The following is a 24,662-nucleotide window of genomic DNA, read 5'->3' as shown; positions in this document are numbered from 1 at the left end:
TTATGTAAAAAACTGGGACTCTGAAAAAGCTACTTCTCTATCAAGGGGAATTACAGAAAGAAAAAGAGAAGAGAAATAGGAAAAAGGAGTTAAGATGGAGAATAGAATGATGAAGATAGATCTATTAGGCATTCCAGAAGAGAAATTAGAATAAGGACAACACTCAAACAGATGAGAAAGGAGAATTTTATAGAACTGTGTAGTCCAATTGGTCCTAAGAACAGAAAGATAGACCAGTGCTGAGCAGTATAAATAACAAATCTGTACCTGTGTAGATCCTAGTGAAACTACAGAAGAGTCAAGAAATTCTTAAATGTCACTATGAAGAAGCAAGAGATTATCTAAAATGTAAAAGCAGAATGAACACACTTCTTTGTCTTCAAAATAGTTGCCAGAAGACATTCTATAAAGGAGTAATGACAAAAAGTCTTGATTTTTTTCTCTATAGAAACTACTTTTAATTCACAAATCAATGCCGAGCTAAACTGTACTTCCCAGAGTGAAAAACAAAGCACTACTTCAGACAGTGACCAAAGTTACCACTTACTGGCTGTCTATGGAAAAGCTGAAATGTCCTCCAAGCAGAGGGAAGCTGTGCCCGGAAGGAAACAAGACAAAATTAGCACCATTGGTGAGAAAATCTGGAAAAACAAACAAACAAACAAACAAAAGAACTCTTGATTTTTAAAATCAGTGGGATCTTGGTTCTTAGCCCTGCTTTACCGGTTATTACTGGTGGACCTTATATTAGTGAGCTTCAGCTTCCTCATGGGAAAAACAGAAACAAATAGCATTTATTTTGCACATGAAAACCAACATCACTTGAAATAACAAATGTAAAAACTCCCACCTATCATAGTACCTGGTATCCAAGGAACACGATAAAATGCAATTTAATCTTAAATTGTATTCCATGGCCCCCTTTACTAGAAACCCCTCACTATCTCAATCTCTTGAACTATTTGGAAGACTAAATCCAATATTCTTTATCTAGATAGCCCTTACTTCTCACTAAAAGCAGCCTTAAATCTCTCTCTCTTCTGTGTGCAAATCGTACTTTGTGGTACATCTTTTGTAGTTTGATCCTGTCTCCTATTTCTGTTATTTATATACGGGCCTTAGCTCCCTTACAAGAAGTGAGGTTCCTTGAGTATTATACTGCCTAACCTGTTTTTGTCTGTGTCACCTATAGTGTCTTACCTAGAGTACAATTAATTGCTCACGAAAGCTGTTCAGTACCTGTTCAATTCAACTGAATTGAAATTGTCGAATGAAAGATGAATGAATGGACATGTACTAATGTGTTACTTTGTGGTAGAAATTAGTTGGGAGATAAGCTAACTATTGTGTGCTATGTGTTTCACAGTCTTCTCTAGTTGACATTTCAGTTCTAAAAGTGATCGCTTATATGCAATGGAGTATTAGTCAGCACTCAAAAAGAATGAAATCTTGCCATTTGCAACAACATGTATAGAAATAGAGGATATGCTAAGTGAAATTAGTCAGAAAAAGACAAATATCATACGACTTTACTCATATGAGGACTTCACGATACAAAACAGATGAACATATGGGAAGGGAATATAAAAACAGCGAGGGGGACAAAACATAAGACACTCTTAAATATAGAGATCAAACTGAGGGTTGCTGGAGGGGATGTGGGTGGGGAGATGGGCTAAATGGGCAAGGGGCATTTAGGAGGACACTTGTTGGGATGAGCACTATAAATTATATGTAGGGGATGAATTACTAGACACTACTCCTGAAATCATTATTACACTATATGCCAGCTAACTTGGATGTAAATTTAAATAAATAAATAAATAAATAAATAAATAATTGCTAACTGAAAATCTAATAGGGAAAAAAAATCTCCCTGAAGACAAAAGTTACATTACATATAAGTTTAATTCTTTTTAACTCTTGAAATCCTATTTGAAAAATATTTTCATCTATTTGGCAGTTTGTGTGAACGGGTAGTGGTATTAACCAAATGAAAAAATTTTGTATACAGTTTTAGGTTTCACAAATAAGCTATTAGGGACAAAGATGCCATGATTGGCAATAATCATAAGCAAATCTAGTCAGTTATTTTCAGAATTAAAAGATGTTTCCTAGTGAAGATTTCCAGAAGTAGTCACTTAGTTAAAAATGAAAACATGTCATTTTAGTTGATAATTCAGTTTTTCTGGTTGGTCAAAAGTATTATCAGATGGGAGTAGCCAAACTGGGCTTCTGAGTATTAAATATGACATTAAATCCTCATATATTTGTGAAAGATCATTATTAAAGGCCAATAATGCTATAAAATTAAGGCCAAAGTATATACTATTAACTCATAATTATTATCAAAGCTTAGTTGAAGGTTAATTAGCATTTTTGTTGAAAACACATTTTCAAACTCCTTTTAAATAGGTCAAGAGAATTTTCTCAAAGAAACTGGAAAGTCCAAGGATTCACAACATAGCTGGATCCATGGGGCCAGACGTCAGTGTTTTGCTGCTGCCCTATTTCTCAACTATGCTGCTTTTGTGCATTGGCCTCCCTCTCAGACAGGTCCTTGCTACCTGTTGGAAAATGTTGCCATCAGCAGCTCTAAGACCCTCTTCTTACAATCCGAGAGCATCTTCCAGCTCCAGGTTATCCTTCCCATGAAAGGACTTCAGTCCTGTTTAGATCATATATCAGTCTCTTGAATGAATGAACTCTCAAGATAGTCATGGCCAGGAGGGTTGGTCAATGAGGCTATTTTCTCATAATTTCCAGCAAAACCATATAGGATGAGATAAGAAGAGTTCAATTGTTGCTTTAGTCCACATCTTATCTGATGCAAGTCTTATCTGAAACCTTGGATCATATTTGGTCCAAAATTCAGAACTTTCCAGATTTGGGGAACATGATAGAGTGTACAGTGTAGCGATTGCATAACACTTGCAGCAAGGTCTGGGAAAGCATCTCATATACAACTATATTAGTATTTCTTCCATAAAAGAGAGGAATATTCACAGAAAGTAGGAAAAAGAAGGTCATGTCATGGTTTTATTGCCAAATTTCCCCAAAGTGTATGAAACAATTTTCAATTTATACAACATTAGTATTAAGGAATTGCTGGTAAAAGCTTATAAGTCTGTAATTAACATACTCTATTTGCACATGTATTACACCCCACATGCTAGGCATATATTAGCTTGTAAACTCTGATGGCAGGGACAGTATTGATACTATTTATAATTTGGCATACTTCCTGACATATAGAATGTGCTCATCAAATACATTTGTTGCATAAATAAGTGAAGATATCAATGACTTTATGTACATCACTTCATGGAATTCAAAAAATTATCCCATGATATAGAGATTATTTTTCTTATTCATAACTAAATGAATGAACCTTGTTTTTGCCATTTGTAAAAGTAGAAATAATGATACCTGGCAGAATGAGTGAGGCTCAGAGAGATTAAAGAACAAAAGTGGTCAGATTGCAAGTAGCTGATTTCACAATAATCTCTATGTCAGTCACTTCATTGCTAAACTATTACTTTATTCCACTGATGGATACAACTGAAGCTACTTGGCTAATACAAGGGATCCCTTAGGAGCTACAACTTTCTATACAGCCTGTAACAATTATCCCTTTAGGTGTAGATATATCATTTGGGGGAGATAAAATATGCATATCATCTAAGCTGGAGAATATTTAAATTATGTATTTTATAAGGTAACAAGATTAGTAAAAATAATTTAGGGCCCTGTGTCAATTCTGACTAATGTATCATTTGCTTTAATTATTTTGAACGAGCTCATTCTACATAAAATCTTGGGTAGATATCACTCTTGCTCTGCATCTGGCCTCATTTAATACTGGATTTAGTTCTGCTTAAACCCTGGAGGCTAGTGAGCCTTGCCACTAATAAGTACTATAAACCCATGAATACAGTCTTACAGTCATTATTTCTTTTTTTAAGTTTATTAAACTTAAGTTTCTTGCGTACACAGGCACGGGGGAGGGAAAGAGACGGAGAGAGAGAATCTCGAGCAGGCTCCAGACTATCAACACAGAGCCGGACATGGGGCTCAAACTCATGAACTGTGAGATCACGACCCAAGCCAAAATCAAGAGTCAGATGCTTAACCTACTGAACCACCCAGTCGCCCCCAGTCATGATTTATTTTTAGTTTTTTATAATTAAAAAAACTTGGATCATCCTAAATGGACAGCAGAAATTCTGAGAACTCTAACATTGTTTAGTTAATAGTTTTGAGAAAAGTGGAATAGTTTCTTGGTGTGGTATTAAATTTTACATGTATCTGTAAGGAAAGGCACATTTATGTTGTGCCAACAACAATCACATCTTAAGTCCCTAATTAAAATCTGACTTTTTAAACTCCAAAAGTTCCATGCTACAGTTCAACCATCTGTTTAATGAAACAACCACTGATTTGGTCATAGATACTTATTGCAGTAAGAACAGTGTTAGGGAAAGATCAACTCATGACAGTTAGTTATGAAGAGATAATTAGTGAGGGTGGTTAGCATGATCTCCTCTCTAGCGTAAGAAATAGGTAACAAATCTCATTCCAGGTACAGATCATGTAGAGTGTATGATTATATACATTTTTGAATCATCATTTTAAAATCTTCTAAGATAGATACCAAACAGTATATTTACTGAGCTATATTTAACCAGAAGGAGAAGTGTTGCTTTTCATAAATTATCTACTGAATTCTATACATTAGTTTTTTTTGTTTGTTTGTTTTGTCAAAAATATTCTTAGGTTGTCACATGGAGGCTTTTGTGTTTTATGACCACTTTTACTGATGTAAGAGGGAGTTTTCAGCACTTGTCCCTGGTGCAATCCATGACTACGGTCCTTAACATGTTCTGCTAATTACCTTCGAGGAAGACACAAATGCGGCGGCATTCGAATAAGCTCTCTACAGTCAAACGTGGTGAAGGACAGGAGAGTTCTGGTGAAGATGGTTCTCAGAAATCATAGTAGATAATAGTTTTAAATTCCTCTATGATAAAATTGTTTTGATAAGGAGCAAAATGACTAATTTCCTTCTTTCTCTCTTGGTATAAGTACTTCTGAGTTGTGAAGTGGATCAAAGCCAAATTAAGGAGCAACAATAAGCAGAAGACTTTCATTTTTAGTATCTTCTAACCAGGTGCGGCATAACGGAGCTCCAAGGGTAGTGAGGAGCATTGGCATTCATTATTGGCTTATCAATATTAGAACGAAGGGGATTTTTAACAGATTGCCTCACAGGAAAGAAAGAACTCTGCCTGGCTCCTCATTCTCATTTTGGGCACAAAACTAAGCTTTTCTTATGTTTCATATACAGTGATTTCTTGGCACTTCTGGTTTCTCCAACATGAAAATCTTGTGAATTTATATTGCTTCCATTTAGAACATGTGACAGAACTGAGATAAGTTAAATTTATTTTTGTGCTATTAATGAAGAAAGGTTTTAAAGAATTAATAGGAAAACATGCTAGGGGAATTTCAGTCTCTTTAAGAGAATTTATCGAGATCCTAATACACTCTTTGCTTAAATGTGAACTAGAGTTAGCTGTAAATGGATTCCTCTGTAGGAGTGTGTAGTATTTAAGATCTCTAGCTTTGTTTAAGCTACTGAGATGTTAGTTGTAAATTGAGAATATTTTTTTACTAGGAATTAACTATTATTCCCAATTTATCATCAGACCTAGATATGAATCCAGGTATTTCCACATATATAACTGTATGATTTTGGGCAAGTTACATAATTTCTCAGAGCTTCGATTCCTTTCCTCTAAAATAGGCATATTATAAGTATTTTTCTCAAGAGTTGCTTGAAAAATTAAATTAGGTACTGAATCTTAGCTTTGTATTAATCAATGCCTGTACATCCCAACCAGTCAATAGGAGTTAAGTATTATTAATATTTGTCTTAAAGTTAAATTAGAATGGTATTGGTTTCTACTTAGAGGTAGATATTTTATTATGCACTTAAGATAGAATAAATTCTTTGAAAAACACATGTATATTAAACTGTAATACAGATTTTATTCATTCCGCGTTTCTTTCCAGTGAACATGACTGTAATAAATACATGTAAGGTTGTCTTTGCTCTGCTTATTGTTTACTTGAACACAACAGAGTGTGCGTAAGGATTTTTTTCTACAATATATTAATGGTAAATCATGTAAAAGTACTATGTATACAACAGAATTCAGAGAGTGGAAGGATTGAGAATTAGGAGATATGAACCTTGGTTTCTATTTCTAGTCAACTTGTCCTTTAGCAGCAAATCATTCATCTGGGTTTATTTTCTTCAAACCTTAGAGATGAAACTTGTACTGAAGTATTTCTTTGGCTCTTTACAGTTACCAAGTTATAATTCTACAATAGACTCAGAACAACTCTATTTTTGAAATTTTATCATTTACCTACTGGCAATGTCTATCATATACCTTTGCTTCTACTTATTTTTTCCACTTAATAGAAAAGAATACACTATTGCTTTAACTTGAAGTTGATTTTTTTCCAAAATCTTGAAATATTAGGCTATCCAATGACCTTAAAAATGATCTAGCCTCTCACTCAGCCAGGACATTATTCTAGTTTCTGAGAAGACCAATTACCTATATCTGGAAAAGACCCAGCTTTCTCTGTTTTGTTCTCTGAAAAGGAAATTATATAAATTATCATGCCTAATAATTTTTACTGTTCCAGTGAAAATTATTTCCCATTTTGTTTTTAAAAATTAAAAAGAATTTGAAAAGAAAAGCTAATTTTAATTACAGGAATATTTTACCTTTTGTTTTCTCTGTTCAACTAACTTTTATGTGTTTAAGAAGTATGTATTTATTGCTAAAGTTGAATCAGCTTAATAAAGTTCCACAACTTTATATATTCCTAATTTTGAATGGAGAAACCTAATAGAAATAAAGATAATGAAAAGCAGAAATATATCTCTCTGAATTCCATGTGGCTATCAATAATTATATCAATAAAAGAGAGGCTGCTGATGTTTTATTTAGATTGTGTTACTTCAGTCCCTAGAACCAGATGGAAGGTCTGATTATATAGTTTATAATGATGTGAACTGTCACTTCTATTTGAATAATGTTAGCTACAATCAAATCATTTTTCCTTTTCCATAATGGAATGTTCCTATTCCCATTGTTTTCTATAATATCTTTGCCTCCACACATAATTCAATTGAGGAAAAACAACATCATGTACCTAATTCCTGTGTGGTTTAAACTATAATTTTGAGCCAAGCCGTGGCCAAAATTGTGTTCCTTTCATGAGACACTGATTTTGTGGCTTAATATGTTTTTAGTTCTGAGCTAGATTATCTTATCCAAACTCAGGGAAATGCAGAATGAAATGAAGAAGCAATATGACTTTTGATGTGTATTTACATCTTTATGACTATCAAAACCTTTTTTAATGTATCTGATATGACCCTCCTCTCTGTTTCCCCCACACCCTCTGGCTTTCTGATTTCTCTCTCAAAATGCATCTGCTGCTTTGAACTGCCACCTCAGGGGTCTCTCTCTTTTCTTTCTTTTGCAAAAAATAGCATTTCCAGATATCCTAACGCTTTATTATCAGAGCTGTCTAGGCATCGTTTTAGGTATCTCACAGATTAGCAATGGAGACAGTACCCTGTACCATTCTTACGTCTTGTCTACAGAGGTGACTTTGGAGGTGGAAACAGGCAGTTGGCTGAGACAGCTACAGAAATTGTTTCCTGGTTCAGGCAAGGTCAGAGCCTGGTCTCTTCATACATGATACAAATTCCACTGATGAATATATGTGAAAACACTGATGGTCTGAATTTAGCTGTTCTATAATATTGAGATATAAACTCTATGGTTCAATTTGCTAAAAACACATTTTACATGCTAGGCTTAGCAAAATGAATCAAGTGCCATAAAGACATGTTCATATTCATTTAAAAATAATTAAAAGGTATCTATTAGGTCAGAGGCTTCTAATAAATGGTATCCATATATATTTTAGATTGAGGCTTTGAAAACTCTAAGGTAGCATGTCACTATATAGCCTAGCTTTCCAAAGGACATTTTTATTTTGTAATCGCATATTTTGCTAACTTCTCCAGCTAAATTGTCATGTTATTTTTTATCTATCGTTTGCTTATCTTCATTAAAAAAACTGTTCAATATCATTAAGCACTTCATCTTTCAGTTAGATGGTTTTTCATGTAATTATGGGAAAAGAAAATGGAAAACTTCTGATTATCACAAATGATATGGAGAGTTGCAAACAATTTGAAGTTAATTATGAGCTTAGTTGGGGGGTTAATTAATTTCTACGTGGGCTACACAGAAGATGGATTTCCAACATGTATCTATTAAGTTAATATTAACTCATATTTTGTAAATAAAACTTGTAGGCACTCATACAGCTCAGATGAAAACATCAAACTTTTATTATACCAAAATTGTTCTAGGATTGACATTTTAGTTTGTACTTAAGCTATTTTTAGAGGATTTTAATCACACCAACTGTGCCACAACGTCAACTGTAAATATTCATAATATTTCATATTAAGATTGTTTGACATAGTCTGAGTGTCTGTCCGTTTTTCCAGCTATGTTTCAGCTTTGTCACTTGATTTTGTTTTGTTGTGCATTGTCATGTGTTTGAAAGAATTACGGCACTTCTTTTATTTGCAAAACCCAGTCAGCATTTTGTCACCGCCTGTTCAAGTTCCAGCTTAATGGCCCAGACTAAATACTTATGAATGTGGAGCTCTGGGAATGAGTGATGGATCTGTGTAACAACTATAGCTTTAACCTCTAACTAGCTTTCATTTTTCATCTTTGGATTTTCCATTTCCTCTTTTTATCGAAATAAATTCAGTTGAAATAAATGGATACTCCTGCACATCCTGTGAGCTCTTCTGAGAATTGCATGGGTCTGTTAATAATTTTTCATGTTTCTCTCTCTCTTTCTCTCTTTTTTTTTTGTAGTCTCGACCTATTCCTTCCCATCTTACTTCAGCAGTTGCAGAGAGTATCTTGGCTTCAGCTTGTGAGAGTGAGAGCAGAAATGCCGCCAAGAGAATGCGCCTGGACAGACAACAGGTACCGAGGAGCTTTGGGGTCTGGTGGACACCATTTCTTGTAAATATGGTTCAGTTAGACTGATTTGGGTAGAAGGGCAGAAACTCTGGGATGGATATTGAAATACACTGAGATAGAGTTTTGGGGTCTTTATGATATCAATTGAAACTTGAAAGTACAGGTTCATGAGATCAGAGGGCATCCGTTACATTTTCCATGGTGAAATATTGGACAGTTGTGGGGCACCTGGATGGCTCTGACGGTTAGGCGTCCAACTTCGGCTCAGGTCATGACCCCACAGTGCAGTTCGTGGGTTCCAGCCTTGCATCAGGTTCTGTGCTGGCAGCTCAGAGCCTGGACCCTGCTTGGGGTTCTGTGTCTCCCTCTCTCTCTGCCTCTCTCCTGCTCACATGCTGTCTCTCTTTCTCTCAGAAATAAACAAAATTAAAAAATAAATGAACAGTTGTAAAGTTAATGAGTTAGGAATTCTGGCTAGTATCCAATTTGCAGACTAATTACTTATTTAAATAAGTGGCTCTAACTGATCATTTATGATAGTTTTGTACATTCACTTGATTGTTTATAATAGTGACATGACTGTGTTCATTTTGAGTGAAAGCGAACATCTCTTTAAGTTCCCCTGCTCTGCTGCTAAATGTCAGTGCATTGCTCTGGGAATTTTGAAAGCACATACTTTGAAAGAGTGGAAAGCTGTAAAATGAGGACAGAAAATAATGAAAATGTATGTCCTAGGCTTGCTTCTGCACTAATGAATCATTTACTGTATACCCACTAAGTATCATCTTTCTGTGTCTCTTTCCTAAGGATGTGGCTCCATGGGGGGTGGGTGCATGCATTTTGCGTGCATTGCACACTGATGTTTCTTTTGGTGTCCCCCTAGTTTATGGGTCTACGTCAGTCTTTCCTCCTCAGATCTGAATGCCTTTCTCCATGTTCTTTTTCTCTTTAGCTCTCATAATTATCCAAAATATAACACTAAATTGCACATAATATCAAATGCTGTACATAAAAGTATGCTGTGTTCTGACATTTTTAATTTTTTTTTAATGTTTATTCATTTTTGAGACAGAGAGAAACAGAGCATGAGTGGGGGAGGGGCAGAGAGAGAGGAAGGCATACAATCTGAAGCAGGCTCCAGGCTCTTAGCTGCCAGCACAGAGCCGGACGGGGGTCTCTAACTCACAGACAGTGAGATCATGACATGAGCAAAAGTTAGAGACTTAAAGGACTCAGCCACTCAGGTGCTCCATTAAGTTATTTTTACAACAAATGATCTGGTGCTTCATATCTTTGAGTTTGGGATGAGAAGACTGAATTGTCATTCTAATTTTGTTTTTTCCTATGAGCCAATGAGCTTCTTAAAAATATGTTTAGAAAACAAGTGTTTCCTCTCCAGGACCAAAATATTTTTAAAATGTTTCAGAATGGCACTGTTTTAAATTTTTATGTGTTAATTATTAATATGGTATATACTGATAATTCTAAACAACGCAAAAGATGAAACCCTTAGTTAATATTTTTTTTAATTTAAGAAAAGTTTATTTATTTTGAGAGAGACAGACACAGTGCAAGTGGGGGAGCGGTAGAGAGAGAGGGAGAAAGAATGTCAAGCAGGCTCCGCCCTGTCAGTGCACTGACACTGTCCATGCGGGGCTCAACCCCAAGACCCATGAGATCATGACCTGAGCCAAAACCGAGAGTCAGACACTTAACTGACTGAGCCACCCAGGCATCCCTAGTTAATATATAGTTAATTTAAAATGTAGTATTAGCCTCAGATAAAATGTATGGGTGAAAACTGATTTTGAGTTTGTTAATCTTTCCTGGCCAATCGTATTTATGCACATATATATGTCCTTGGTGAGACTTATATCATTATTATAAGCCTAGAATCTATCTTGGTTGGAACAGGTCAGAGCACTACAGACAATACCACATATAGCAGTCATTAAGATGGCACATTCTGGAGCTAGATACATCTGGTTTGGTTTCTCAGCCCTTCCCTTGATAATAGTGTGTCCTTTAGAAAGCTACACCATTCTCTGTGCCTCAGTTTCTTCATGGGCAAGATAACAATAACAGTTCTAATCCTATAGGGTTCTTGTGAGCATGCAAAATGACACGTTTATGTTAAGGACTTAGCCTGGCATATAGTAAGCATCTACGAATTCAGCCTAGAAAAAGATTTTAGCTGATATTCTGTCATTGCCTTGGCATCAGTAAAACTAGGAAGAAACATTAATAGTAGTATTTCAGATATCAGAGTTTTAAAGTCAGATAAAGTCTATTTGAGAAAATATCATAATTCTAGAAACCAGAATAGTAGAATTCTGGGATTGAATGGGCTTTCTTGTGTTGTCTTGACATATGTCCCACTTAATCTACACTCTAGAATGGTATCAGTTGTATATACAGTTGTCATGAAAATTAAATGGCCGATTGGTGCTATGTACTACCTGTGATACTACTGTGTATCCACCAATATTTGGTCCAATCACTTAACCACTATTGGCCTAATCTATCAAATGGAGGTTTCAAATATCAAATCCATAGATTTATGTTGAGCATTTAATAAGGCAAGGCATAGGAAAGCATAGCTCATTTAATAAGTTTACATATTGTCAGTTATACTGCATTCAAATTCATGTGTATATACTTAACATACCTAAATAGTAGGACAATCCTACCTCTAGTCCTAAGATCCGCTATTTACTAACACGTGTCCTTTTATCAGAAATGAATAATGATTTTGGCAGTATTTAAATTGAGATCAAAATTGCTTCCTGGAGCTTCCACCCATTGAAGAAAAGCTACTAGCAAAAATGAGGAGAGTGACTTCTAACTACTGCCCAGAAGTAGGGATTGGAATGGGTGGGGATCAGTGGTCCTTTACTCTGCTTCCCATATTACCTGTTTCCTTTTTCTGTCCTCATACATAGTGCTCATTTATTGCAAAGCTCTGTCTGTCTGGGAATAGGGTATGTCCAGTATTTTCCCCACATAGGAAGCGTTCTTTCCAGGTTTTAAAAGTGTTCACTGGGCCAGAGATTTATGGGGGATGTGTAAGAAATTATTTTAAAATATTCTGTGATTTATTGGAAACCTAATAGGTTCTTTGTAGACTTCTTTTTTCTATTTAGTAATTTCAACAATCTACGAGAAACAGGTATTATTATTCCCATGTCCATATAAGGAACCCGAGGATCAAGGAAGAGGGATTATTTGTACAGGGTCACCCAGACAATGAGTTTTACTGTGTGTGGCTAACACTCTAGATCTCCATAGAATCTCATTGCCTTTCATTGATTATATTCACTGAGGGAAAACCCGTGTCCTTGAACAAACTCTTAGGATTCCTATCATTTGTGCCTCTGCTCATAATGCTTTTGACGGTGCAGTTTTCTTTTGGAAAACCATCTGTTTTAATCACAAAGATATTTATACTCTTTCCTGACTAGCAAACCGGGTTTCCCCAGTAAGCAAGTTATTCCAAGCAGGACATTTTTGCCTCAGCATCAGCTTGAAAAAGTGCCTCACTTCATCTGGGAAATGAGTTATAAGCTGTGAACACTGGGTTAGGGTTTATTTGGTATTTCAAAATAAATAAGATATATTACACATAGATATTTAAATTAAATTATTTCTGCTTGCTATGAATTCAGATTTCATTTGGCATGCCACACGAAGGCTTCTCTCAAGCAATATTGCACTTTCAGCCAAAGCATGCAAATGAGGGAGCCTTCTCCTAATTAGATCTAAACCCTCTTCACGCAAGTAGAGAAAGGAGGATTCTTTAGGGTGTTGGCAGTGAGATCATCCTCTTCTGTGCACATCAATTCTGTAATGCATTCTTAACCCAACTCACAATTCTTAGAATTTCCTAGTGACTCAGAGATTCTTTATCACATCCCTGCCTTTCTGTAGGTGCATGAAAGCTCAAAAACTGGACAGTTAAATCTGGATTCTGTTAAGCGCCCTATCTGAGGGCTTGCTGCCACTGGTTAGCCACATGTAGAGCTGTAATTATGTCTGTCCTTCAGAGTTTATGAAGCCTGATGAATTAATTGGATTTTATAAAGCTGTTTGAGCTATGAACATGAAAGGTATTATGGATGTGTTAAATACTTTATTTCATATGCCCACCTTGCACCACCATCCGGAGGAGCCTGGTTATTATGCAGCCTGAGCCCCAGAGCAAGCCAGTGGCAAGGACAGGAGCCTACTATTTCATCAGGAATCAGATTTCACAGAACTGAGGTCAACCCTCAGTGTATTATAGAATATAGTCAGCGTTTCTTTTCTTTTAACATGAAAATCTGGAATTTTTATGGCATCTAGGAAATTCTTCCTCACTCTGACAACTCAAAAAAATGGTCAAAATCAGGCTTCACTTTCATGATTCGATGTCATAACTTATCTCTAAATTAAATTAAAAGAGTACTTTTTCCTCTGTCTTTATTTCATTCCTCTTTCCTTAAAAACAAAGATCTCTCAATGTTCTTGGTTACAATTCATCTAAATAGACAAAAGCAGAAAGTGAGAGATTAGAACCTGCTACTTACTGATGATTTATTTCCCATCGGTGTCTACTTTTTGCTGTTTTTTAAAGGATGATAGGTCTTTTATTCCTGGACTTGATGACTGATAAACTTAAGGAGTTCCTGAATAATAAGAGTTTCTTTGGTTTCTTTTCTCTATCCCCAGTTCTTTCAGTTAAATTAGTGTGTAGTGTCATACTTGAGATCACATAAAGCCAAGGGTCAAGGACTCCAACAGCATCAGTGCAACAGACACAGCCCTCATGAAGGACAACACAGCACGAGTGCTGGGTGACTGTCTTTGCATTGACGAGGACAGGTGGGAAGTCAGTGGTAGGCTGTGATGTGACCTCTTTGACTCTATTGAAAAGAACGTACTGAAGGGGAAAGGGAAAGTGGTATGTTAGCTTCTTGTGACATAATAAAGGGTGAGAAATCAGGGGGAGAATGACTGAAAACTATTTTTGCTAAATTAAGAAAAAAAATCAGTGGTAGTGAAACCGCATGGACGTACCAGCCAGGACCTACCAATACTTAGTAAGCCTAACATAGTTCCTGTTACTGTTTCCTTTGGCAGTGCTGAATTCTGTGCCACCTGCTTCTCTTCATGGTTCGTCCTGTGTTCTGTTAGGGTGGGCATATGAGTGGGCATATTATCAAAAGAAGTGTAATTGTGGATACAAAGTTGAAAATAGAGCTGTGTAAGCATGGTGGCAATTTTGACACAGACTTTGTATTTTGTCAAGGACGTCTTTGAAAACTGGCTAAAGCCCCCTGGTCAAGACAGTTTTCAAGAGGGGCAGCTTTTCTTTCAGATTTCATTCTGTAGTGGGATGTCCTTGTGACACCACTTCTAAACTTTAACAAATGCACAACTGAAAGCAACATTTTTCAATAGGATTTTATGCTTAAATTGAAACAATGTGATAGTAACTGAGCTGTGGCTGGAAACCAATTTCTGTTCCTTTCCAGCCACACCCCCAGGCTCCCATTCTTAATCATCCTCAACTTGTATTCTGCTCCCACCATTTTTCTTCCTTATATGTGATATTAAAAAAAAAAAAACAAAAAAAAAACCTGACATCTTTGAATCTTTCAACATGTGTTTTATCATGGTCCTTTCATCTGAAGGAGAAAATACACTGTAGAAGAACAGCAAAGTGCCACAGAGAGTGGTTCTTGGGTTACGTTGTATTTCCTTTGTAACCTGTGCAATTTAAAACTATTTAGATAGAATAAACTTCCCAAAGTCCTCTCACTATACATGGCCTTCTTCTCCTTACTGATGATAATATTAAGAATAGCATCAGAGGTACTTTGGGATGGAGTCCAGTGTGAGGTGTTTCCCAAGCCTATTTTTTATCATTGTCATGGCTTTTAATGAAGTAGGGAAACTGAGGCTACAGCTAACCTACTTCTCCTAAGAGGGCCGAGTTGCTCAGGATGGAGCCCTGCTTTGATCCAGTCTTTCTGCTTTTTAAAACCCCTTATTCCACTTAAAATACCCCAAAGAAGCAGCAGCTACAGCTGTCATCTGATACATGTGTGATGTGGCAGCTCAGAGCTTTCGGTGACATGAACTTTCCAAATGGTGAAAAACTATTGGTAAAGTTCTAGACAATACACAGTACAGTATTCCCTTGATTTACATAGTAGTGATTTGCCTGAAATGATGTATATTTAAAAGCATGCATAAAAACTGTGCGTTTATACCTAAAGTGAAGTTAACTTTTAGGCTCAGATAATTGTATATAGGCTTTCACCTACCCAAAACATCCAGCAAAACTTTTTAAAAAATCCACATGGAAGCAGAGACAATTCGTAGTCGATCAAGACTGCCTGGAGCATGTCAGAGCTTCCAGTAAACTGGTCCCACATCATGCCTGTGTCACCTGCTATGAGTGTACACTGAGCTCTCTGCTTACATCATCCCGAAAAGGCCTGGCAATATGTAGTAAGTAATCATATTCCAAAGGAATAGAGTTTTTCCTATGTGGGAAATAGCTAACGCAGTAGATATCAAAGCATGACCTTAAATTCATGAGCACCAAAGGAGAAACCAATCAGTAAACCAATCCAGAGAGACTTGATTACAAGCATCCTCATGACTGCAGACCTATCATACCTCTACTAGACCAGAACAGACACTGGGAATGGGTATAATCACCTTTTTAAAAAATAAACATATGGCAATATTATATTTTGCCAATATATCTATATTTGCCAATATATATATTGCCAATACAATATATTGTATTTTTATAAACATACACAAGTTTATAAGTATAAAAACTATGGAAAAGTAAAGATATATACCAAAATAAAATGTTTTAGTGATATGTGAAACATCCCTTATGGATCATTATAATGCATTTTTACCATTAAAGGTCATTTTAAAACTTTAAGCTTATTGTACACATTATATATTTGAAAAACAGGGTTAAAATACTTTCACTAGAATTTTTATTTGCTCTGTGGGGAGGCATACTTGACCTGAATTCTGTTGATATTTTGTAAGCAAAATAATTGCTTTAGGAGTTTGTATTCTTTCTGCATTAGAATAATGCAGCTGGACATCAAATATGAATTAATTCCAAGTTGAGTTTTTGCAAGATACCTTTTTAATGGAAAAAGTTTTAAACTTTACTTATCCCATGATTTCTTAAGTTATCTGGTTAGTTGCTTAAACATTTCATTTATCTGTATCAGCAAGGAATACAATTAATAGGAGGAAATTACTTCTCAGTAAGCCCTAAACTGGTTTATTTAGCAATATTCATTATATGGAAGATATTTTGCAATACACAGAGGCCATGAAACAAGTAAGGAGCTAGGAACCTCTGAGGGTTTACTGAGTGCTGGATTTACTTGGTTCTTTGTAGGTATTTATTCCATTTTTTTCCTGACAATATCACTGCTAAGCGACAGGGATATTTATTCTCCCTTTACAGATGGATAAGACATAATACTTTTCCTCAAGAAACTCACATTCTAGGGACGCCTAGGTGGCTCAGTTGGTTTAGTATCAGACTTTGGCTCAGGTCATGATCTCATGGTTCATTGGTTCAAGCCCCGTGTCGGACTCTGTGCTGATAGCCAGCTCAGAGTCTGGAGCTTGTTTCAGATTCTGTGTCTCCCTCTCTCTCTGACCCTCCCCTGCTCATGCTCTCTCAGAAATAAATAAAACATTTAATTTTTTTTAAAAAAAGAAACTCATATTCTATTAAAGATAGGTGAAATTAGCCTGGTAAATGAAATTATAAGGGTGTGACCAGATTGTTGTGAGCACCAGAAGAGGGTGTGCCTAATTCTGCCAAGGGAACCCAGGAGGGCTTCCCAGAGCAGGCACTATTAGATCTGGACTTTGGGAAGTAAAGGAGATTTTGACAAACAAAAGCTAGAGAATGATATTCTGGGCACAGTTCCATGCATGGAAGCTTCTTGAGTATTAAAAACCACAGTGTCCTGTGAGAAGAACAAGATTCTTGTGGGGGGGGGGGAGGGGAGGGGAATACAAGGACAGGGGATTAGACATGAAGGTTTAAACTAGATTGTGTAGGTGCTTTATATGATGATATTTGGACTTTAATTGCATACCGGAGAGGAGTGTGAGGGGAAGCGAAATGTCTTATTTTTAGGAGGCTTCAGAAGCCAATGGACAAGGAAATGTTGAGACGCTAGGGCAAAGGTGATGTTCTGATTGAGACAGGAATTACTTTCCTTAGCACCTATCATTTCAAACTTGCTATTTATTTTTAAAGTTTTATTTGTTTGAGAATGAGCACAAGCAGTGGAGGGACAGAGAGAGAGAGAGAGAGAGAGAGAGAGAGAAAGAGAGAATCCTAAACAGGATGTTAGCTGTTAGCACAGCTGTTAGCACAGAGCTTGACGCAGGCTCATTCCCATGAATCGTGAGATCGTGACCTGAGCCTAAATCAAGAGTCAGACGGTTAACTGACTGAGCCACCCATGAGCCCCTCATACTTGCAATTTAAACAAGAGGATATGTAAAGCTGAGCATATGCCAAAAAGTGATTATGAAGATGAATCTTCTACAAAATAATCAGATGTTTACAGGTATTTCTAAGTTAAACTTGAGTGGCTTGGGAATGTCTACTCTTCTGTGCCACAACCTTAGCTCAGCTAATTAGAAATCAAAGCTTAACTTTTTCCTGTAGTTTTAGGTTATGAAATTATATGCAAAGATTATTCTTCTTTCTTAAAGATCTTTTTATTTTTTCTACTTATGATGTCTCAAAAAAGTGACATTACACTTTTCATCAATCAATACATTTTTAATTTTTTTCTTAAATTGAGAACATGATTACATATGTATAAAATATTTCCTTAGTGTACATCTTTTTCTTGTATAATGGTATATCAATTTATATCTATATAGTAACACAGAGAGCATCATTCTATTGGGCCCTCATAATATTGTGAAGCGTGTAAATGGTTTCCATCTTCTATGGATGGGGAATCCGAAGTTGAGAATCTTTATCCTTTTGCATGATATCTATGTTTGTTTTTGTTGTTTTTGTTTGTTTGTTTTGTTTCCCCCACTCATTCTACTTTACTGTGTGATTTTTCTGGCTTCATTGAGAAACCTTGCACTTTCTTTTTTATTTTATTTTATTTTAATTAATTTATTAATTTAGAGATGGGGGCGGGGGGAAGGGTAGAGAAAGAGGGAGGGAGAAAAGCTTAAGCAGGCTCCATGCCCTGCACAGAACATGATGCAGACTCACTCCAACAACCCTGAGATCATGTCCTGAGCCAAAATTAAGAGTCATAGGCTTAACCAACTGAGCCACCCAGGCACATTCCTACAGAAATGATTCCTTTTTAAATTTTTAGGTACATCTTTGGCTTAGGGTGTTATTAGTTTCTGGATAAGTGTCAGGATTTGAGTAGGTGGTTTGAATTCAGATGGAGAAATTCACATAATATGTTTACACACTTTTTGGTGCCAAAGTCAGGGGAACATATGGTTAACTTTGTGCTCTGTGAATACAGCATCTTTGTTAATATTTATTTTAAAGTGCATTATTTTTAGGCTTAGTAGATAAATGAAAATCTGACATATTCAGTTTATGCCAAATGTATTCATTTTTATAGTTTATTTCTCATAATATATTCATTTTTTGTCCTGCCATTTCTCTTTAATGATTTTAAACACCACTAGTTACTCTGAGACAACAGTATTGTGTGGATTGGTGAAATTTAGCCATAGTCACACATTTATTATGAAATTAGATAATATAGTGGCTTGACAAATGGGACTGTACTTCCTAAAGAGATTCCTGATGATCAACATGACTCACATGGTGAATACAATGAGACCAGTGGCCTCAAGAAACACATTTTTCTCTCAGTAGCTCAGCACTTTGGGGGTTCGGGGGGGTTCTGCAGAGCTGAGTAGTTGGGGTAGCTGAATATTAGCCTTCCTTAAGAAATCATTTTACTTTCATTTGTTTCATTTATTTTACTTATATTTTTCATTTCATTTTATTCTAAACTTTCAGTGTATCTTTATTTCATGATCATAAATTTTAAGCATGAATCTCATTATTAATCTTTACTAAGGGATTGGGCAGTTCTGCTGTTGGAGCCTTAGCTATCGGCATAGGGACTGCCGAACAGGTGATCCTATAAAATCTGACCCAGAGAACACCCCTAAGGCAGGCCAGCCTGCTTTCTTGGTAATTTACCTCTTTCTCATAATGGTCAAAGGAGCCTGGCTTTCTGACAGGCTTGCTGGCAACATTGATCTTTATTGATCAGTTTTGCTCAAATGCAGCCATCTCATAAGTTTCTTACCCTCGGGAAGGAGCCCCATCTTTCCTGTGCTATCAGTGTTCTTTGCCTTGTCAACATTATTTTTTAGAAATTATTAATTTCGGGGCACCTGACTGGCTCAGTGAAGTGTCGGACTTCAGCTCAGGTCATAACTCATGGTTTGTGAGTTCGAGCCCCAAGTCAGGCCCTGTGCTAACAGCTCAGAGTCTAGAGCCTGCTTTGGATTCTCTCTCTCTCTCTCTCTCTCTCTCTCTCTCTCTCTCTCTCTCCCCCTCTCTCTCCCTCCCTCCCTTCCTCTCCCCTTCTCTCCCCCCCTCTGCCTCTCTCTGCCTCTCTCCTGCTGGTGCTCTGTCTCTTTCTCTCTTATTTAAGTTAACAAACTTAAAAAATGTTTTTTAATATTATTTTCCTTTAACAACCCAATGGCTTCTAGATGTCAACAGGACATGCCTATATTTGTTCTCATTTTCTCCCTGTTAATGGGATATAAAAAGACTGTCTCTCACTACTGTTTTAGGAGTTTATGGTTTATGCAAACCTATTTTCTAAGAGCCCTTACCCACACACTTTCATCAAGAGAAAAATGATGCACTCATAGATTAAAAAAAAAAAAGTCACATTTATCTCTAAGTTCTTTTTAATGTTTGCCTTGAATACAAACAAGATCAACATAACACTTTAAATGATACAGTTTGGTTGAAAGCCCAGTTATCTTCCTACATTAAGATCAAACTTCTCATTAAATCACTTCACTAGTAACATGCCATGTTTTTATTTTTCTTGGTTTTGGTGCTGGTTTTGATACCTAACAAAACATAATAGTGCATTCTGGTCCTGATACTCAAGGATGTTCAGGGCACTCCAGCACGTGGCAGGAACAGGCACCTTTTTCATCTCTGAGGTTTGTTTAGTTTCCTACTCCAAAATCCCCTGAAAATTTAAGGGAGATTTAATAGATGTCATGGTTCTGAGTTCCAGAAAGGAGGCAGAGGACAAAGATACAAAAAGAGGTCATAGCTGTAACTGTAAACATAAGTAATAAAATAGGCAGCTGCAGGTAAGAAGTTTATCTGAATCCCAGAAGCATTATGATTTCCATAAAAAAGCAGTGATTAAAGTGAAGCTTTTTACTATGCCAATATCGTAAATAAACTCGTTATTTATCTATGCTCCATGATTACTTCCAGGTGAGGGAACCTAAGAAGTTAGGGACAAAAGGTAGGCTTTGATTCAAGCCTTTAGAAAACAAATAGGGGCACCTGGGTGGCTCAGTTGGTCCTGATTTCGAAATCACCTGATTTCGGCTCAGGTCATGATCTCTCAGTTTCATGAGTTGGAGGCCCATGTAGGGCTCCTTACTAACAGCACAGAGCCCACTTCTGATCTTCTGTCTCCCTCTGTCTCTGCCCCTCTCCCCTACTCTCTCCGTTTCTCTCTCTCTCTGTCTCTCTCTCAAATAAACATTTATAAAAAGGAAACAAATAGAGTCTGGAGAATGAGAAGCAGTGGGGTGTTTTAAATACATGTATGGCATATATACAAGGTCACTATACTTGAGGATTGCTAACATACAGCGTTTCTGAAGAGCCTCTTCTTCAAGTTATTAAAGTATCATTTTTACTATGGGGCATATTCAACTCATTTTTATTTTTTATTTATTTTTTATTTTTTTTTAAATGTTTTATTTTTATTTCTAGGAGAGAGAGAGACAGCGTGAACAGGGGAGGGTCAGAGAGAGAGGGAGTCACAGACTGAAACAGGCTCCAGGCTCCGAGCTGGCAGTCAGCACAGAGCCCGACGCGGGGCTCCACCCCACGAACCGCAAGATCATGACCTAAGCGAAAGTCGGACGCTTAACCGACTAAGCCACCCAGGTGCCCCATCATCCCTATGATATTAAAGGCACTTTATTGTGGCTGTGGGTGGCTGGCAATGTGGANTCCACGAACCGCGAGATCATGACCTAAGCGAAAGTCGGACGCTTAACCGACTAAGCCACCCAGGCGCCCCTCAACTCATTTTTAAAAGTTAGAACTTCTGGGGCACCTAGGTGGCTCAGTCAGTTAAGTATCTGACTTTGCCTCAGGTCATAATCTCACAGTTTGTGGGTCCAAGCCCTACATTGGGCTCTATGCTAACAGCTCCCAGTCTGGAAACTGCTTGGGATTCTGTGTCTCCCTCTCTCTCTCTCTGCCCCTCCCCTGCTCACGTTCTCTCAATCTCTCTTTCTCTCTCTCTCTCTCAAAAATTAAGAAAAACAAATTTTTAAAGTGCTCTAGAGAACCTTATAGACCATTTTGTTTAATAAATTTCTTTTATGAAAGCAGCGGGCCTGGAAAAGTTCATTTCAGGTTATATTTTCTTTTCTTCCTCTCTTCTATCTTTCTTCCTTTCTTCAGTGATTTTTCCATATTTCACTAGAAGCAGAATTTCTCTTTAAAAAAAAAAAAAAGACCAATATAGTACAAAGAGTTCAGCTCCCTTTTTATTTCAGGGTAATGTTCTGAGTAATGAAAATCAGAATGCTTCATAAATTTCAACTCTTAATGCCATCATACATTCATAACATGGAAGAATTTGAATACTACTTTAGATGTGGAACTCAGAAGGTCACATTAGTTTAATGGAATTGCATTTTTCTATCCTTTATTATTGCTTATGAAGCAAGTTGGAGAAGTCCAATGAAGCTGTCAAGCTTTGTCTCCATGTGTGGGAGGAAAATTTCCTTTCTAGGGAAATACCCAGTTTTTAGTGTATTTTCTTAAATTCTTTTTAAATGATCTGCATGTGAGGTCTTTAAAAATACAGAAACTTGTCTGTAACTTTTTACATTAATTTTTAAAAATTTTTTAATGTTTTATTTATTTCTGAGAGAGAGAGAGAAAGATAGTGTGAACAGGGGAGGGTCAGAGAAAGAGGGAGACACAGAATCCAAAGACAGGCTCCAGTCTCTGAGCTGTCAGCACAGAGCCAGAAGCGGGGCTTGAACCCACAAACTGTGAGATCATGACCTGAGCTGAAGTCGGACACTCAACTGACTGAGCCACCCAGGTGCCCCAATTTCTTAAACAACTATTTATTGGGTAATTCTTATTCAAAGAACAATATTGGTTGAAACCATTTCAAATAATCCAGATTCAGGTTTAGATTCCAAGTTCTTTACCATGTAAAGTATCATCGCCACTATATTTGGGAAATAATCAGGATGTGTTTAGGAAGAACATCACACATAATTATACTAATGTTTGTGTGTTCTCTTATACCTTAATGTTGAATTCACATAAGTTTTCTCACTTAAACTTTTTTCCCCAAACTCAGTGAGGTATGCCCATCATCCCTATTATTCATGACTCAGAATCACACAGATAAGTGCAGCCCCTCATTGTTATTTGTTTTCTTTTTATATACAAATTTTGAGGATTTAGAGGTACGTGAGTATAGAGCTAGATTCTCAATCCTCTGAAGACTTCTTCATTCTTTCCACCCCAGTGCCTTTGCTCAGGCTCATTGTGAGCTCCAGCTCCACACCTGTGCTTATCTGTATCCATCTCAGAGTGGATCGGTTCTACGAAGCACCTCCTGGATCAAATCAGCACACTAAACTAAGTCCTTTTCCTCTTCTCTGTGTGACAACAACTATCAGCCCAATATATTGTGCTGCTTGATTATATACCCAGCTAACACTCGCATGGCCTCCAAATATCTTTTGGAATATTGACTCTACGATTATGTATCCTTCTGTAGGATTAAAATGGCTTTGGCTTTTCATCATTTTGAGCTCAGAGATATACCTAGTTATATACTGGGATGAGGCTATGCATTCAATCAGTATCCATATGTGGCTTGATGTAGCATGGCAAAAAGTTCGGTTTTAGGGAAGGAAAGAGCCTTTTAATGAGATGCCTGCTAACACAATAGAATGCTCAGGCCCAACAATGGTAATATGTAGCCCAACAGAGCAGTAATCATGGGAGTTAATACTACAATTTGAAATGTTGTCTGACAGCCCAGTACACACAGTGTTAGCACCAAATGGGGAAAATCAAAAATATTCTATGACAGGAACCAAACATGTAAGCTGGGGAGAGGATAAAGAATGTCTCAACATTTAGTTCTGTGGGCCCTGTTGCCTTTAACTGTTCGGCTAGAAAAAGAAGGCAGCTATTAGGTTTCTGACAAAGCAATTATAGTGAGACACAGATGCTGGGAGCTGACCTGACATTTGCCCCTGATAGTTGTCATAGCAGCAGGCTGAATAGAGCAGCTTGATGCACGTGCTGCTGCAGGCTCTGGGGCAAGTAAGTTCCGCCCTAAACGGAACGCATTAGAACGTGCATATACAAGGATATCTAGCATTCCTTAGTGGTGGCCATCCTTCTCCTTTACCTGGTGCTTGTCTAATTTTTAAGTCCATATCTTAAGTCCGTGTTTAAAGGCAATGACAACCACAGGCCTTTGGGCTGAATGCAGCACCATCCACCATAAGTAGACACCATGTATCTAGGCTGCTGTTCCTTGGGGAGAAGGTATTTCAGAGTGTTGCTAATGAAAGAAAGGTTTGGATGCTAAACTTGATGTAGCTTTTATATATATATATTTTTTATATATTTTATAAATAGTTATAATTATTAATGCATGCATAACCTCTAAACACTCAGAATTCTATTGATAATTACATAATTTTCAGCAAAAATATGATTTCTTTCCAATGATAAGTAAGATGTATGATAATCTTGGATGATTCTACCTAAAACATAAAAATCCTAATCCTATACATGATCAACAGAGAACCTGTATATTCTAAACCATGACCTTAAAAAAATCTCTAAATATTTTCTAAACCATGAATAGATAGGATAGAATAGGCATCAGGAAAGAATTAAAAGACTTACTACAATCACAACAATGAGGGTGCTTTTTTCTCTTTTTCAATCAATATATATTTCCACCTCTAGGAGAAATTGGAAAATTAAATTTTTCACTCAGTTTTTTGACCTGATGAAAATATAAGCAATATTATTGACAAAAAGAAAAATAGAAATATAGTCTGAACAGTAATATTTTGGTTTTGCTCAAAGCTTGAGGAAAATTATTATAATATATTGACTCCACAGTAATTTCAAACCAGCACTTCAGAAATTATAAAAGAATGCATGCATAATAAACTAAAAAGAATATAAACTAAATTGAAGAGTTAGACTCAGAATTACATTTTGTC

General features: G+C 36.6%; 1 protein-coding gene across 4 annotated transcripts in view; it reads left to right on the top strand.

Moving 5' to 3' along the window:
* Positions 1-24,662, top strand: part of NOL4 (nucleolar protein 4) — a 310,626-nt gene that overhangs the window by 208,769 nt on the left and 77,195 nt on the right. For all 4 annotated transcript variants that reach the window (XM_039223480.1, XM_039223479.1, XM_039223478.1 and 1 more), the window contains one exon: positions 8,994-9,107. In XM_039223480.1, the coding sequence (XP_039079411.1) occupies positions 8,994-9,107 (114 nt within the window). The remainder of the gene's footprint in view (positions 1-8,993; positions 9,108-24,662) is intronic.

This window comes from Hyaena hyaena, unplaced genomic scaffold (genome assembly GCF_003009895.1).
Source record: "Hyaena hyaena isolate Hyena2069 unplaced genomic scaffold, ASM300989v1 scaffold_1359, whole genome shotgun sequence".
Lineage (NCBI taxonomy): Eukaryota > Metazoa > Chordata > Mammalia > Carnivora > Hyaenidae > Hyaena > Hyaena hyaena.
Note: the sequence above shows the minus strand (reverse complement) of the source record. Positions and strands in the feature narration are given on the sequence as shown.